Here is an 18,157-nt window from a genome sequence, read left to right as displayed (position 1 = left end):
ATATCCTTTTATTGAAACAAACTTCAAATGTAGAGTATATCAACAAGTAGTAGCTCAACCATACAATCAGCCAATCAGAGGACAATAGCTTTTGTATATCCTATTATGGATTTCTTCTTTGCACTAAAGGGAAGTTGGATAGTTATGATGAAGTTACATTCCATTTCAATGCACAGGATATATCTGTATTTCAGTGCCTGGCAGACTGACCACCCTGACTAGTATGGTGGAGTGTACCAAGATTATAGAGGGATTTCCCCCTTTTTTTTGCTTTCTGCCTTCCGTTTAATATATCAGTGGCTTCTCAATAACTATTCTTATCCAAATGCTCAATGTAGCAGGTGACAGGCAGTCACCCAACCTCTGCAGAAACCAGGTCATATTGGACACCACCTTCAGTACTGACTGCCACAAAACCTGTGGCAAAACAGCCAGCTGCCACAAACTCCCTGCAGAAATGCAAAGACAAAAGAAATAATCTGAATCACAAGAGCCCAAACAGGCTAAAAAGCCAAAAAACAGACTAGAGAAAAAATGGAAGCATTGCTCACCAACCATCCTGAGATCACAGGCCTCACCTGTCCCAAAGTAGGATCCAGCATCCATACCAGCAGCAGCTATAAGTCTGTCCTGAGTGTCTCTGATTCGACCAACACCAATGACACCACCACATTCAGAGACACAGCATACAGAAATAGTCCCGCTGACATTCTCCAAGGGAGAAATCGGAGACTCACTGGCGCAATCACCAGTTGGTCAGGAATCTCTGATCCCATCAGAAGCAACTCCAAGAAGGGAAGTTCAGATACTATGTCCTCCAACAGCATGACCATACAGACTGGTTTCACCTACACCATCACTGGAATTGATGCACACAGCTGTGAACCAGAGGCATACCCATAAGGAAGACACCCATATTGGCAGCCATGACCATACAGCCCCTGTGGACTGGGTTACCCCTGGAACTACGTGGCGCCAACACACTACTACCTATGGCTGTTGATGCACCCACAGACATCACATCGACACCAACCCCAGCGACTTCAAGGGGTGCATGCTGAAGTGACACCATCTGAACAGGTGACAACAGTGCAACAACAAGAGGGACAAGAATCAGCAGCAACAGAATCAAGCTCCTTGATGATGGACTGTGTGACTGATTCCTACTCTGAGCTGGAGAATGAGGAAGCCTTGTCCATGTCACCCGATAATGTGGTCTCTGCACAGGGCCCCTGTGCAGCTTAGTTTCCATGCAGTTTCACCGGTACTCCAAATGTCCATATTCCTAGGAGTGCCAGCCCAGCAAGTCAAAGAACCAGAGCACGTTATGGTGTACGACTTGATACACACAGAAGACTCGGTACCAGTTGCACTCCTGTTCATTCCAACTCTACAGCATGCAGTGCAAGAGCCGTGGGAGATGATCAACCAACCACACCCAACTTCTTGATGCCTGGAGGGAATGTATCAAGTCCAAGACCAAGACATTCCATTTCTTCTACAAAATGTTTTCATCCGGAAAAGGCAGGGTTTCAAAAAGGATGAAGCACAATAGATCAGTGTGCCACTTTGAAGACCCTTATTCACAAATATACAAATGGGCACCCAAAACAACTTTATCTTGCTTTCATTGACATTACCTCTGCCTTTGACTCCCTTGACAGGTCTCAATTATGGGAGAAATTAGGTCTGATTTTAAAGAGTACCTTCTTAAACTAATAATTAAACTACTGATATTATAGCCAGAGTAAGAATGGGCCTACGAGGGTCCCTGTCCAATCCTATTTCATTGGAGAAATGCGAGCTAGCGGGTCTACTTGCTCTCTTTTTCTTTAATCTCTATATTAATAATATTGTAGCAGCCATGAAGTCACAATTTTTTTTCTATCACTCAATGGACAGAAAATCTCTATGTTAATGTATGCTGATGATATGGCTCTTATTTCTTATACTGAGATTGGATTTAGAGGATTACTGGCCAGATTAGCTGCTTACTGTGAAAGGGAATAATTAAAGATTAATTATAGCAAAACAAAGATTGCCATTTCAGCAAAAGTAATGCCCAACAAATATAGCAATGTCCTTCTTTTAAGTACTTGGATATTACTTTTCACAAGTTCCTTTCACAGAAAGCACACCTATCTACTGTTTTGACAACTACCCAACATACAGTTGGTGCTACTTTGGCATTCTTTTATTCTAAAGGAGGCAATTGGTTGCCCCTACAATAAAAATATTCCAGGGCAAGGTGATAGGCCAGATGTTGTATGAGACTGAGACTTGGGGATGGATCACTGCCTTGTCGTGGTGAAAGAGCTTGCGTAGCTCAATGAAGCTATGAGCTATGCCGTGCAGGGCCACCCAAAATAGACAGGTCATAGGAGAGAGCTCTGACAAAATGTGATCCACTGGAGAAGGAAGTGGCAACCCACGCCAGTATTTTTGCCATGGAAACCCCATGGACAGTTCCAAAAGGCAAAGAGAGATGACGCCGGAAGATGAGCCCTTCAGGTCAGAAGGCGTCCAATACGCTACTGGGGAAGAGCAGAGGGCTAGTACTAGTAGTGCCAGAAAGAATGAAGTGACTAGGTCAAAGCCGAAAGGACACTCAGTTGCAGATGTATCTGGTGGTGAAAAGAGAGTCCGATGCTGTAAAGATCTATACTCCATAGAAACCTGGAATGTAAGATCCACGAATCAAGGCAAGCTGGATGTGGTCAAACAAGAGATGACAAGACTGAACATCGACATCTTAGGAATCAGTGATCTAAAATGGACAGGAATGGGTGAATTTAATTCAGATGACCATCAGGTATACTGTTGTGGGCAAGAATCCCTCAGAAGAAATGGAGTAGCCTTCATAGTCAATAAAAGAGTAGGAAAAGCAGTACTGGGATACAATCTCCAAAATGACAGAATGATCTCAGTTCAAATCCAAGGAAAACCATTCAACATTACAATAGTCCAAGTCTATGCCACAACCACTGGTGCTGAAGAGGCTGAAGTTGACCAGTTCTATGAAAGCCTACAACACCTTCTAGAATTAACACCAAAAAATGATGTCCTTACCATCATGGGGGATTGGAATGCTAAAGTAGGAAGCCAAAAGATAACTGGAATAACAGGCAAGTTTGGCCTTGGAGTACAAAATGAAGCAGGGCACAGGCTGGTAGAATTTTGTCAAGAGAATACGATGGTCATAGCAAACACTCTTCCAACACCCAAGAGACAACTCTACACATGGACATCACCAGACGGTCAACAAAGAAATCAGATTGACTATGTGCTCTGTAGCCAAAGATGGAGAAGCTCTATCCAGTCAGTAAAAACTAGACCAGGAGCTGACTGCGGCTCAGATCATGAGCTTCTGGTTGCAAAATTTAGGCTTAAATTGAAGAAAGTAGGGAAAAGCACTCGGCCACTCAGGTATGACCTAAATCATATCCCTGATGAATATACAGTAGAGGTGACAAATAGATTTAAGGAATTAGATCTGATAGAGTCCTTGAGGAACTATGGACGGAGGTTCAGAACATTGTACAAGAGGTAGCAACTAAAACCATCCAAAAGAAATGCAAGAAGGCAAAATGGCTGTCTGAGGAAGCTTTACAAATAGCTGAGGAAAGAAGGAAAGCGAAAGGCAAGGGAGAAAGAGAAAGATACACCCAATTGAACGCAGAATTCCAGAGAATAGCTAGAAGAGATAAGAATGCCTTCTTAAATGAACAGTGCAAAGAAATAGAAGAAAACAATAGAATAGGGAGGACCAGAGATCTCTTCAAGAAAATTGGAAATAGGAAGGGAACATTTCATGCAAAGATGGGCATGATAAAGGATCAAAATAGCAGGGACCTAACAGGCAGAAGAGATTAAGAAGAGGTGGCAAGACTACACAGAACTATACAAGAAAGAGCTTAATGTCCCTGATAACCACGATGGGGTGGTCACTGACCTCGAGCCAGACATCCTGGAATGTGAAGTCAAATGGGCCTTAGGAAGTCTGAGCAACAACAAAGCTAGTGGAAATGATAGTATTCCAGCTGAGCTATTCAAAATCTTAAAAGACAATGCAGTAAAAGTGCTATACTCAATATGCCAGCAAACTTGGAAAACTCAACAGAGGCCACAGGATTGGAAAAGGTCAGTTTACATTCCGATCTCAAAGAAGGGCAATGCCAAAGAATGTTCAAACTACCGCACCATTGTACTCATTTCACATGCTAGCAAAGTGATGCTCAAAATCCTACAAGCTAGGCTCCAGCAGTATGTGGACCGAGAACTACCAGAAGTACAGGCAGGATTTCGAAGAGGCTGAGGAACTAGAGATCAAATTGCCAACATACGCTGGATCATGGAGAAGGCTAGGGAGTTTCAGAAAAACATCTACTTCTGCTTCATTGACTATGCTAAAGCCTTTGTGTGGATCACAACAAATGGTGGCAAGTTCTTAAAGAGATGGGAGTATCAGACCAGCTTATTTGTCTCTTGAGAAACCTATATTTGGGTCAAGAAGCAACAGTGAGAACTGGACACGGAACCACTGATTGGTTCAAAATTGAGAAAGGAGTTCGGCAAGGCTGTATACTGTCGCCCTGCCTATTTAACTTATATGCAGAGCACATCATGAGAAAGGCTGGGCTAGATGAATCACCAGTTGGAATTAAGATTGCTGGAGGAGAAATATCAACAACCTCAGATATGCAGATGATACTACTCTAATGGCAGAAAGTGAAGAGGAACTAAAGATCCTCTTGATGCGGGTGAAGGAGGAGAGTGCAAAAGTTGGCTTGAAACTCAACATTAAGAAAACTAAGATCATGGCATCCAGTCCTCTCACTTCCTGGCAAATAGATTGGGAAGCAGTGGAGGTAGTGACAGATTTTATTTTCCTGGACTCCAAGATCACCGCAGACGGGGACTGCAGCCAAGAGATTAAAAGACGTTTGCTCCTGGGGAGGAAAGCTATGGCAAATCTAGACAGCATGCTAAAAAGCAGAGACATCACCCTGCCAACAAAAGTGCATATAGTCAAGGCTTTGGTTTTCCCAGTTGCAAGGTATGGCTGTGAAAGCTGGACCATAAGGAAGGCTGAGCACCGAAGGATTGAGGCCTTTGAATTGTGGTGCTGGAGGAGACTCCTGCGAGTCCCTTGGAGTGCAAGGCGATCAAACTGGTCAGTCCTAGAGGAGATCAAGCCTGACTGCCCTTTAGAAGGCCTGATAGTGAAGATGAAACTCAAATACTTTGGCCACCTAATGAGAAGGAAGGACTCCTTGGAGAAGAGCCTAATGCTGGGAACAATAGATGGCAAAGGAAGAAGGGGACGGCAGAGGATGAGGTGGCTAGATGGAGTCACTGAAGCAGTTGGTGTGAGCTTAAGTGGACTCTGGGGGATGGTGGAGGACAGGAAGGCCTGGAGGAATGTTGTCCATGGGGTCGCAATGGGTCGGACCTGACTTCGCGACTAACAACACCAACAAATTGCCCAATTGGAAATAGTGCAAAATAACTTCATATGGAAGATCTTGGGCTTCCCCCAGGACACTCTCACTGTCTATTTAAGGATGGAAGCAGTGCTCCCTTCCATCGCTGTTAAACTACACTTTGCACTGCTAGGGCATTATTAGAAACTAGACAGCCGTCACAAATCCCATCTTGCCAACCTCTGTTTTCTCCATTACACAGTGGGGAATCAATGGAAAAAAATTTCTGCATCCCGTTCTACAAATGTATTCCCTGCCGTCTTTGGGTGAACTCAGATCCTCGGATAGAGAAAATATTAGAGATTGGGTTTTTGAAAAGGGTGCTAATAAAGATGCCACTGTAGTTCATTCATCCAGATTTTCACTCTGGTATCATCAGTGTAAAAAGCATAGATGTCTTTCCCAGTATCTTGTTAACATAACCAGGCATGTCATGAGCAGAGCTGGCTGGAGTCACAGGTCAGACTAGATGGCCCAGGAGGCCCCTTCTGACTCACTATGTTTGTATAATTTTACTACTTTGTTGTTTTATCACTATCATTTATGGTATTTAATGGTATTTTTATGTTATGACCTGTGGTTACAACAATAAACTTATTTACTTACTAATAGTTTCAAGTTTTCACTTGAAACAAGACATAACCTTACCAGTTTTCTTCCTGACACTATTCAGTCCAGCAGAAACAGCTCTCCACACACTGGATGTTCAAAGGACTTTAGCCTATTATCGCTTCCGCACAGAAACATGCCACCTATCCAAAAGACTATTTGTCTTATATGCAGAAAGATCAAAAGACAATCCCATAGCTTCACACTAGCTCCCTGGATTGTACAAACCATCAAACTAGCCTATCAACTTGCTGAACTAGAACTTCCAGAAGAACCTAAAGCGCACTCTACCACAGCAGTGGCTACATCCACAGTGCTACACAACAGTATACCAGTGGAAGACTTATGCCGAGTGGCAATTTCATCCACTCCATCAACATTCATACGGCGCTACTGGCTCGATGTCCATGCAAGACAGGAGTGTTCCTTCAGCTGAATGGTTCTCTGCTATCCTCCAATAATGACACTTCCCACCACCATATTCGATAAGCTTGCTAGTCGCCCATATGTGTGATGCACAGAGACCATGGAAAAGGAAGTAAGCTTATGTACCTTTAACCAATGTTCTGGTCATCTGTGCATTCACACATTCACCAGCCCCGCATTGGTGTTGATTACCATATTATAAACAGCCAGGACATTTTCTTTTTTTTTTTTCCTCCTTTACTTTTCCATCTGTGCCATACTGGTGCAGAGGACTGGAAATGGCCACCCCTTCTCTGGTTCAAGAGCCAAAGTGATGGTCTCACAAAAACTGGAGAAAATGGACGGAGCCCCACCTTTATATACCACCTAGGAGAAGTGGGTGGGGCTCCCAGCACAACACTTAGCTAAGGAATTTCCCTCTCTTTGACAACAGTTCCTGCACAGGCACAGAACCCATATGTGTGCAACCTATTATATTACACAGGTGACCACTTGAATGTCAGTTACAGGTAAGCAACCTTACTTTGCAGCAAGTGACTGGGAGTACTTTTCACTAAATTGTCTTATAGTTTTGACATTTATTTTAACTACATTTAAATATTTATTTGACTTTTATTGAAAGGCAGTAATGCTGGAAATTTAATTCTTAGGGTCATGTGAAAGTTGTACGCTATCTGGTAAAAGAAGTAAATCAGTTCCCATCAGATTCAGAATGCATGAGATACATAGCAACAGTAACTGACAAGGTAAGAATACTTTTTCGTTCACATTTCTTAGTAAAGATATGGTAGATCAAGTCATTTTACCATAAGTTGATGAAATCATTACTGCTATTAAGGATGCAATCATGTAGGCCCCATATGTTGTCTGGGAGGGCCATACAATTATTCAGCTCTCCAGTTCCAAAGTCCTACAAGCTCAGTGATGAGAATCTGAAGGCCAGGACCCTGACCTGCCCCACTACCTTTCTTGCAGCCAGCATAGAAAGAACCATGCCAGTTGCCTTACCAAGGCTGCAGCCGGGCTTTGGAGGGAAGGAAAAGGGGTGTGCCGGGCATGGCAAGGAGGGTGGGGCTTTCACATTATGCTGACTCCTCTCAGCATTCTAGCCTTCTCTCCTGGTGCTATATCTAGGTGGCAAAAAATGGTAAGTGCATTGAGAGTGGAAGGCCTAAGACTGTATCCTTAAACTCTTTAAATATTTTTATGTTCTTTGGCTCTACATTCCCAATTTAATTACCATTTTCTGAAGAACATCTAAAATGTTAAACATTAGTTAACTTTTTTGTGTGTCTTTTTGAGTAGTTAAAACATTGTTATCTCAGAGTAGGTTATATTATGCAGAACTTTAATTCTGTAATTAACCTGAGTAAGAATGGTTAAGAATAGATAGAAAAAGCTGGGATAAACCAAATCTAACATTCCCCCACATCATCTTTCACCTTTCCCTTTTCAACTTATTCTTATGTCTGTTATCTTGAAAGCCCCTTTCTTTGTCACAGAGCATAGCAGTCTGTTATGCAAGCACCATTATTCCAGAACCAAACTACAGAGTATTTTAAAATTATGTTTTGCAATTCTGGCCACCTCTTATCCTCTAGGAAGCTTTGTTTCACAGTATGTTTTCCATTCCACTCCTTTCCCAAATCAATTAACTGACCATAAAAGGCTGGAATAGGATAAAATTCATATGTGTTCTCACAGTTAGTAACAGTTGAGCCCTGTAATACCAGAGTTGTATTAAATTTCCTCTAGTTGCTGTAGGTTGTTGCTGTTGCTTTTGCCTAAGCAGCTTAACTGCCTGGGCCATAAAGAACCCATAACATATCATGCCATGCTATATTGCTTATCCTACTTTAGTGCTTAGACTAGAGTAGTTTTTGTTCAATTCCTTGTGTTTGTGTTCTTTCAGAAATAGTGTTTCGGTTTGGTTTGGTTTGTTTTTAATATTGCCATTTTAGGAAATGTTGAAGAAGTGCCACCTCTGTATAGAATCAATTGTCCAAGCCAAGGACAGGCAAGCTGCTGAAGCAAACAAGAATGCAAGCATTCTTTTAGAGGAATTGGATTTAGAAAAGGTAAGAAATCTCTTTACTGAGATCTTGTGTCTAGATTAGGGAAGAAAAAATATGGAAGGTTCAGATTTAGAAAATATGTGTTCTGCAGTGGTTCTGGGTATGTTGGGAAAAGTTCTTTCTCTTGGTAATAGCCATGGCTTTCTTGCAAATGGCAAGAGGATGGGATATCTATTTCCATACAGACTTCTAGTTACTACATCTAAAAGAAGCATAAAATAGTAGAGTCGGTTGGGGCCTGTTAGACTATTGAATCCTATCCCCTGCTCAATACAGGACTCAAAGTTAAAGTATCCCTGACAAATGGCTGTCCAGCTACCTCTTGAATGCCTCAATGTGGGAGAGCCCACAACCTCCCTTGGCAATTGGTTTGATTGCCATTCTCTTAACAAACAGGAAGGTTTTTCTGATGTCCAGCCAGATTCTTGCTTCCTGTAAATTGAGCACATTATTCTAAGTCCTGCAGTATGGCACAATTTAAAAGAGATTGTGGACCTCTGTGTGACATCCTTTCAAATACTTGAAAGGTACAGTCACATCTTCTCTCCTCAAGGCTACACATGCCTAGCTCTTTCAATCTCAACTCATTGGGCTTTGTTTCTAGTCATCTTTGCTGCTCTCCTCTGAATCCATCCCAGTTTGTCTGCATCTTCTTAAACTGTGGTGCCCAGAACTGGACATAGTACTCAAGATGGGATCAAATAGAGTGCCAAATAGAGGGGAACCAGCAGCTCACATGATTTCAAAACTATAGTTCCAGTGTGGTGCAGTGGTTAAGAGTGTGGGACTGGGACTCAGTAGATGTGGGTTCTAGTTTCCACTCAGCCATGGAGCCCTCTGGGTAACAACCGAACTGCCTAACGAAGTTGTTGTTGGGAGAAGGAGGAAAATTCTGTAAGTGGCCTTGAGGTCCTTGAAAGCTAACAAAGACAGGATATAAATATAACAAATTAATACAGCTTCAAATAGTATTTGCAGGGGTGGGGTGCAGCCACATCACATTGTTTGCTCATATTCAGCTTGTTATCTACAACAGTTAGAAGATCTGCACCCTACTGGTCCAACATACTAGAATACTGTCTTCTAAGGGGACAGCTAGTACTTCAGATGATACTAGGAACACAGTTCCACAGACCTGTCCCAGGAAATAACTCACCCATATTTCTTGTTGGTCAAGAAATAAACAGTTAGAGGACTCCAGCTCAGTTGAATTGGCAGGGCATCCAGTGAGAATGGTATGGTTTGTTGTAAGAGCATCAAAAGAGATAAGGCAATTTGCTCTAAAAGTTGCTCAAGCAAATGGGAGAGGAAAAAGAAGGAAAGGTTTCTGGGCCTGATACTTTGAGAACCTTCAGGAACTAGGAGGCTTAGCCAGCAATATACTTGAGACTGTGAAATTTAATCCTCACATTCATCCTCACAGACTGTATAGCTCTCTAATAGTCTAATCTTCTGTATTATCGGAGTACCCTCTGTACCTTGCTTAGCAAACTGGGGGAGAACTTCCAAAGAGAAATATCTAGAATGGATAATATGTAAGATCTATTTTCTAAACTCCTGCCCAACATTACTAATGCCACGGTATAGCCAGAAGGACAGAAGGAGAAAGGTTTGATCCTTTTAGCAGCAGCCTTTATAATCTACAGTGGACTTAACACAAGTTAAAATCCTCACAGTGTTCTTCTTGAGGATCTTTGACAAGCTGGAAAAAGATTGGCTTTCCTCTTGACACTTTTCTTCCTCTCTCACTACTACCCAGGACAGCTAAAAAGATCAAATACCTGGAGAAAAATGTGGTCCTCTCAGATTGATAGTCCTGAATCTTCTCTTTCATCCATATCTGTCCCAGCTGACTGCTTTTAGGTTGAGAGGCAAGTGCTAGTCATCAGGTTGGCATCCTTAAGCAGTTTCCACATTCATGACTTCTCTTGGACATCCTTGCTGGGACAGGGTGCAACATCTTCTCTCATGTACTGTAGAAAAAGTTTTTCAGGCCCAGTTTATTAGCTTTCCTGCATACCAGTATATTGCATCTCCCTTGGAGCCTTAACATGGCCTCACGGTGCTACTGTAAAGCTATGGACATAACCTTTCATTCCTCATTGTGGTCTCTGTTCATCACAAATGTGGGCTTTGCGGTGGCAGAAGAAACTTCTATAGCTTAGCGTCATAGAGGGGAAGAGCCCCCGGGCCCCTTCTAGGTCCTGGAATAACAAGGGTGTGGCTCTCGCCAAGTTCCTCAATTCCTTTTTGACCATGCATCCAACTGCATCACCTCAATTGGGAACTGCTCTGCAAGCAGTTTTGTTTCTTACCTTCCCATGCTTTCCCCCTTGTTTTGTTCTTTCTCCTTTCTAAAGAACAGTGTTTTGCTTTCTAAAAAAGAAAAAAAGTATTTTTCTTTCTTATTTTATTTTGTATACCAGAATTTAAAAATCCTAACTGAGGCTTTGTTAGTCTAAGATTGCCTTTTTGCCTATTTTCTCCTCCCCGTTTCCTTTCCAAGGAAGGAGAAAGACTTTTCTGCCACTTTTTTCCTTTTGTTTTTGGCATGGCCTCCAACCCAGCTGTGACTTGTGCCCTGCATGCTTGCCCACAGCACACATCCATTCCTTGTACTTCCTCTTCCTTGGCATATGGTGGAACCTGCCTGCATTGCCAGCCTCTTAAAAAGCAAACATGCCACAAGCAGGCAGATCACCTCAAATTTGCACTGTGGCAGTGTGCCCTGCGTGTAGCTGATTCTTCTAGGTTGGACACTGAAAGGCCTCCTGCCCCTCCAGCTGGGGAAAGCATGAGGACCAGGAAGAGGACCAGGAAAATGCTGCCACCTAGGCCAAGGAAGGACCAGCAGGGGCCAAGACTGCCTTCAGGAAGAAAAGGTACCACAGCCGCCCACCTCCCTTCCGACTGACTCTACAGCTCACAGTGACCACCCGCCTATGCCAATCACAGAGTTCCACTGGCTGGAACCCCAACAGTACCAGTGATGGACTGTCCAGACCCTCTTGACTACTCCAGGGCCAGGGACTCAATGCCCACACACAAATGGCCACTGCCACCATCACCCCCAACACCCATGACCCCCAAGCAGTGGGCTACCACATCAGTGTGTGATGTGCTGGCAAGTCAGCCCACACCAATCCCTGTGGTCCACACCTGGACTTACAAGGGGGCATTTGGCTCGCCCCACTTCCCACTCCTTGGCTGGGATAATATTTCACCTTGGTCCCCTGCCCCTCAGACCACCCCAGCCCACTTGTCCCCCCCCCCCCCGAAAGTGGCATGTGTAACCAACTCCATCACTGACCAGGTGCACGGGCCATGCTATGCTATGCTAGGCCATGTGCCTCGTGTCGCCAAAACCATGCCAACACCCATTGCCAAGATCTGGCAGAACTTACCTCACACCAGCCCTGCACAAACTCCAACTACTGCTGCCATACATTGCTGGCCATTACTAGTGCCTGCCACCGACCATGTACACAGGAGCCATCTCGACTCTGGGCGCGTGCTGATGCCATGCCTTGTGATGGCAATTGAGATCGCCATCATCCCATGCCCAGTTAGCACCATGAGGTCTCCTCCCATGATGCAGCCTCCTCCACACTCCACACTGGAGCTTCTCAGTGTCCGGAGGACGGTGACTCAGATCCCAGCCCCACTGGACAGTCTGTGGCTGTGATACTACTGGCCACTGCCACCAATCCAGTGATGGGCTGGATCATGACCAGCTAGACTCATGCGAGTCTGAGAGGCTGTCACATCCAAATAGCGACAGACAATACCACCATCATGTATTAGCTAAACAAGCAGGGTGGGACCCCATTCACCCAGCTAGCCACCCAGCCACCCAGCCAACATCTGGGAGTGGTGCATAGTGAGGGATGTTTCCATCCCCACCACCCATGTGGCAGGCCATCTCAATACCCTAGCTGACACCCTTGACACCGTATGAATGGGAGCTTGCTGACCCAGCCCTCCAGAGCCTCTCTGACAGATAGGGCATTCCACAGATAGACCACCACCACCCAGAACTCCAAATGCTACCTGTTCTGCTCCAGGACAGGGACAGCAGACCAGCTTCCTAGGGGATGCCTTCCTCCTAAAGTGGGAAGGTGCCCTGTTCTACATCTTCCTTCCTTCCCTCTGATCACCAAAGTAGTCTCCAAAATCTGGAAAAACAAGATGAACTGTGTCCTGGTGGCTGAGACAATCATGGCTCTCCCTCCTTCTCCAACTTTTTAACAGGACATTCCTTTGCCTACCACTGCACCATAACCTACTCGCACAGAACAGGGACTGAGTGCTTCATCCCAATGTTGGGGCCCTGAACCTGACTGCCTGGAGGGTGAGCAGGTAATGGACTCTTATCTGTCCCTTCCTCCTGCAGCCTCCTCCATCCTCCAGGCTGCCCTGAGGCCATCCACACACAAGTCCTACCTGGACAAATGTAAGGCCTTCACACTTTTCGCCAGGGCAGCAGGACTCAACCCTTCCCAGACCTCCATAGAATACATCCTTACATACCTCCAGACCCATTTTAGTGCAGACCTTGCCCCATCTTTGTTGTGGGTATACCTGGAGGCAATCTCACACTTCCACCTAGCTATCCAGGGGTTGTCCATTTTCACACACCCACTGGCATGCAGGTTTCTCCATAGTCTCCGGAACCTGGCTCCACCAGTATGCTTCTGGAGTCTCTTGGTGGTTCTCCAATCCCTCACCAAAAGGCTCTTCAACCCCATGGCAATGATGGACCTGTAGCTCCTCTCATGGAAGACAGTCTTCCTCATGGCCATCACGTCTGCCCATCGTACCAGCGAGCTATCAGCACTGTGGATTGATGCCCCCTACCTCACCTTTCACAGGGGCAAGGCTGTGCTGCGTTCTGACCCACACCCAAGGTTAATTTTTCCTTCCACATCAACCATGACATCATCCTCCCAGCCTTCTTCCCTAATCCTTCCACTCCCATCGAGGCTACGCTGCACCTGCTAGATGTCCGCAGAGCCCTTGCCTTCTACAGGGCGCAAACAAAACCATTCTGGTTCTTGAGCCACCTCTTCATCTGCTATGATGGCCAAAGGAAAGGAGAATCTGCCTCATCCCAGGGACTCTCCAAATGGGTGTCCAAACCATCTCCCTAGCATATAAGATGGCAGGACTTGAGCTCGCCATACCCCCAGGAGCATGTTCCACATGCACACAGGCCACGTCATCCGCCTTGCTAGCTGGCATTCTGTTCCACAATATCTGCAGAATTGCCATGTGGTCCATGCAGTTGACCTTCGTCTGGCACTACAGAACTGCACATTCAGCAGGGCTGTCCTCTCAGCAATCCTGCGGTGACACCAGCCCCTGCATGCATGATGGGTAAGCTTGCTAATCGCCCACATGTGTGATGCACAGAAGAAAAGGCAGGTTGCTTACCTGTAACTGTTCTTTGAATGGTCATCTGTGCATTCACACAACCCACCCTCCACCCTGCTGGCTATTGACAAACTGCCATACACACACTCCATGACAAGGGGCACTGGATGAGAGTGCAGCCTTGGTCACTACCTCATCTACACCTATGTCTTCAAATGCCAGAGAAGTTTCAGTCTCCAAGGCAACTGAGGGACTGGATGGGAGCCCCACTTTTCTTATTCTGGAACTCGGAAGGGGCGGGGGCTCCTACCCACTAAGTGACACTAAACTATAGAAGTTTCCTTTGAGCTAGGCCTTGCATTGCCATGGCAAAGCCCACATGTGTGCCCACAGGTGAGCACTTGAAGAATGATAGTTACAGGTAAGCAACCTGCCTTAAAGTTTGTTTGTTTATCTAAAACTCTTCTATACTGTCCCTTCACAGACATCTCAGGACAGTTTACAACAGAATAATAAAATAGAATAAAAATAGAAATAGGAGTAGTTGCACAGCATCCGATGTTAAAATATAAAACCACTAAATAAAACAGGTTAACAATTAAAATATTGGGTGAATAAAAAGGTTTTCGCCTGACACCAGAAAAGAAAAAAGTGTTGGTGTCAGGTGAACCTCTCTGGTCAGGGAACGTTCTCTCCTTCAAAACCCTTCTTCTTCTGGCTGTCATCTTGGTTTGGAGACTTTCAAAACTGGAAATGGTATTGATATTAAAGATCAATTCTAACTTGTGCACTCCCCCCCTTTTTTTTGCTCCATACTATAAAATGCCTTGGCAGTAGGAATGTTAAAAGATCTTCAAATTTTAAATAAACTTACCAAACCCATACAAGTTTGTCATTATGTTTATAGTTCTGTATTATCTTAGAGGGTGTTGTCACAGCTACATTTGTGCCGGGTATTTTTCTAGGCTTTGGGAACAGACTGGAAGCTGTTGGAAATCCTTCCTTTGTTGATTTGAATGGGACTGTCTCTTACCAAAATGTAGTGCCTTCCTTGAATGAAGCCTGCCATACAAATGGAACTAATGAAAGCAGGAATACAGGGCCAGTTCAAATTTGCTTTTAAACAATGTATATCATACTTTTCTGCAATTGCTCAAGGTATTTGATGCATCAGTACAGAATTCTGAGCTTCAAAACTTAAACTGTTTTCATAGTGAATTGTGTGAGCCCACTGAAGTCTACTTGAAGAAGAAGAATGCGGATCTCAAAAGAGCTGTGTTCATAAATTCACTAGGTGATCTTAGGCAAGCTCTTTTTTTACAGCCTCTGATGCTCCTGCCACTGCCAAAAGCATGCACAATATTGGAATATGTGTTTGTTCAGATTATTAGCAACATAGGTGAACTACTTAGAAAGTGCTTGCAGAAATACTTGAAATTTAGTATATTTTGCAATATGCTAATATGATCACTGTTGATCTTGATTTGCAGCTACGAGAAGAAAGTAGAAGGTTGGCTCTAGCTGCTAAAAGGGAGAAAAGAAAGGAGAAGAGAAGAAAGAAAAAAGAAGAGCAAAGGAGGAAACTAGAAGAAATTGAGGCAAAAAACAAAGAAAATTTTGAAGTACAAACTACTCAAGAAAAGGAAAAACTAAAAGTTGAAGGTATATATTAGATTTGTACCAAATGGACTCAGAGTAAATTATAACAATTCTTCCACTTCTGTTCTTCCATTCACAGATCTCTGAAACAAAATTATCTTTAAACCAATTGTTAAATCCTGTCAACTTGCAGTCTAATTGAAACAGCCCATAGCGCATATTATTGAAGAGTGCGTCAGATGTGAGGAGATTGTGGATTCACCTTATTCCACAACTTTCACATGTAACGTATAACTGGATTGTCATGAATCTGCTGAAACTGGTGTGTGTTTTATTCAACCATTGTTAGCATTGCAGTGGTTTTTACAACAAACTTTTCACACTGTACTTAAGATGAACTTTCTTCATGGCTATTTATTATTTATTTATTTAGGAAGCTTCTGTGCTGCCCCATTCGCCGAAGCCTCGGGGCAGCTCACAAAAATAAATAAACAAACAATAAATAAATAACAACATAATAATATAAAAACAATATAATTGGAGACGTCCTGGCCAAAGATGTAAAATCAATAAATAATATTAACAATTAAAATGACGTTTAAATAAAAAGGTCTTGGCCTGGTGCTGAAAAACAAATAACAGCGCCAGGCGGACCTCCCTGGGGAGCGCATTCCATAGATTGGGCACCACCGCAGAGAAAGCCCTCCTCCGGGTACTTATCCTCCTAATATCCTTCACGGAGGGTTCCTGGAGAAGGGCCTCTCCCAGTGATCTCAAGGGGCGGGTGGGCACATATGGACGTAAATGCTCCTTTAGGTAACCAGGACCCAAGCCATTAAGGGCTTTATAGGTAATAACCAACTCCTTGAATTGAGCCTAGACTTCATTGGGGAGCCAGTGAAGCTGACGGAGGACTGGAGTCATGCGAACATAACGCCCAGTCCCCGTCAGCAGCCTGGCAGCTCTGTTTTGGACCAATTGAAGTATCCGGACCTTCCTCAAGGGCAGCCCCACGTAGAGCGCATTACAGAAGTCTAGTAGGGAAGTCATCAACGCGTGTGTCGCTGTCGCCAGGCAGTCGTTCTCCTGGTAGGGATGCAGCTGATGGATCAGCCGAAGCTGAAAGAAAGCGCTCTTCACCACCGCTGTCACCTGAGCTTCCAGTGAAAGCTCTGGGTTGAGGAGCACCTTGTCCCTAAGAGGGAGTGCAACCCCATTCAGGACCAGGTCAATGTCCCCTTGCCCAAAGCCCGATCTGTCTACCAACAGGACCTCTGTCTTGTCTGGATTGATCTTCAGTTTATTGGCCCTCATCCAGCCCATTACCTCGGCCAGGCACCAGTTCAGTACAGCCACTGCCTCACCTGGATTGGTAGAAAATGAGAGGTAGAGCTGGGTATCATCAGCGTACTGATGATTCCGCAGCCCACACCTCTTAATGACCTCTCCCAGCAGTTTCATGTAGATGTTAAATAGCAAAGGGGACAAAATGGATCCCTGCGGTACTCCATGGCATAGCTGCCATGGTGCAGAGCCATAATCCCCCAGCATCACCTTCTGGAATCGGCTGTTGAAATAGGAGCGAAACCACTGCAAAGCAGTGCCTCCAACCCCCAATTCCGCTAGTCTATCCAGAAGGATACCATGGTTGATGGTATCGAAAGCCGCTGAGAGGTCCAGGAGAACCAACAGGGACGCACTCCCCCTGTCTTTCTCCCTGCACAGGTCATCATACAGGGCGACCAAGGCAGATTCAGTACCGTACCTGGGTCTGAAGCTGGACTGAAATGGGTCCAGGCTACCAATCTGAATGGCTTTAAAAGGGGATTGGACAGATTCATGAGGGAGGAGATTATCAGTGCTTACTAGCTTTGCTGGCTATGTGCTACCTCTTTTTTACCAGAGGTGGCATGCTTGAACCTGAGGAGCTTGGGGAGGAGGAAGCACTCATTCTGCGTGACAGATCCTGTGGACAGTTGGTTTGCCACCATGTGTACAGAGTGCTGAACTAGATAGACCTTTGGTCTGATGGTGCATGACTTATGTTCATGGGCTCAAGGACCAACTGCTTGGCTGATATCTAAAGAGCTAATTGTGTTAACTCAGTATGTTTTTGGCACCTAATCTGCATGTCATTTGTTTTTAAAGTTTAAAAAGCAGTTTGCTACAAGGTGCAGGAAGGTGTTTAAGGAAAAACAAGTTCTGAGCCCTTTTGAACTTTGACAGAGCTAGTTTAATGGTTCTGTGGATCCCGATCCTTCCAGTTTGGGGTAGCATACCAACAGTCAATGAGCAAAACATAATCTGCATTTCTTCACTGTTCAGTATAGTAGGTCATCAAGAATAATGACATCCAGTAAAAGGATCAGCTCCAGCAGTTCATGAGCTCAGGTGTTCTGTTTATCTGAATATGTGCAAATCAGGTTTGTACTCTTATAGATTAAACAGATTTGTCTGTGTATGTTCTCAAGTATGTAGGCATTAAGTAAGATACACATTGACATACTCTGTAATATTACAAGATATTAGGACCTCATAGGCATGTGTAGGCCAGTAGTATACTAAAAACTGACATCAGTAATTCTTCTTTTG

General features: G+C 44.3%; 1 protein-coding gene across 8 annotated transcripts in view; it reads left to right on the top strand.

Annotated features, from left to right (window-relative positions):
* The window catches only part of ANKRD17 (ankyrin repeat domain 17), a 161,796-nt gene that overhangs the window by 92,392 nt on the left and 51,247 nt on the right, over window positions 1-18,157 (top strand). For all 8 annotated transcript variants that reach the window (XM_044447261.1, XM_044447258.1, XM_044447255.1 and 5 more), the window contains 3 exons: window positions 7,169-7,264; window positions 8,480-8,596; window positions 15,457-15,628. In XM_044447261.1, the coding sequence (XP_044303196.1) occupies window positions 7,169-7,264; window positions 8,480-8,596; window positions 15,457-15,628 (385 nt within the window). The remainder of the gene's footprint in view (window positions 1-7,168; window positions 7,265-8,479; window positions 8,597-15,456; window positions 15,629-18,157) is intronic.

This window comes from Varanus komodoensis, unplaced genomic scaffold (assembly GCF_004798865.1).
Source record: "Varanus komodoensis strain SLA01 unplaced genomic scaffold, ASM479886v1 scaffold51, whole genome shotgun sequence".
In the NCBI taxonomy this organism is placed as follows: Eukaryota; Metazoa; Chordata; class Lepidosauria; order Squamata; family Varanidae; genus Varanus; species Varanus komodoensis.
This window is presented reverse-complemented; position numbering and strand designations above follow the sequence as displayed.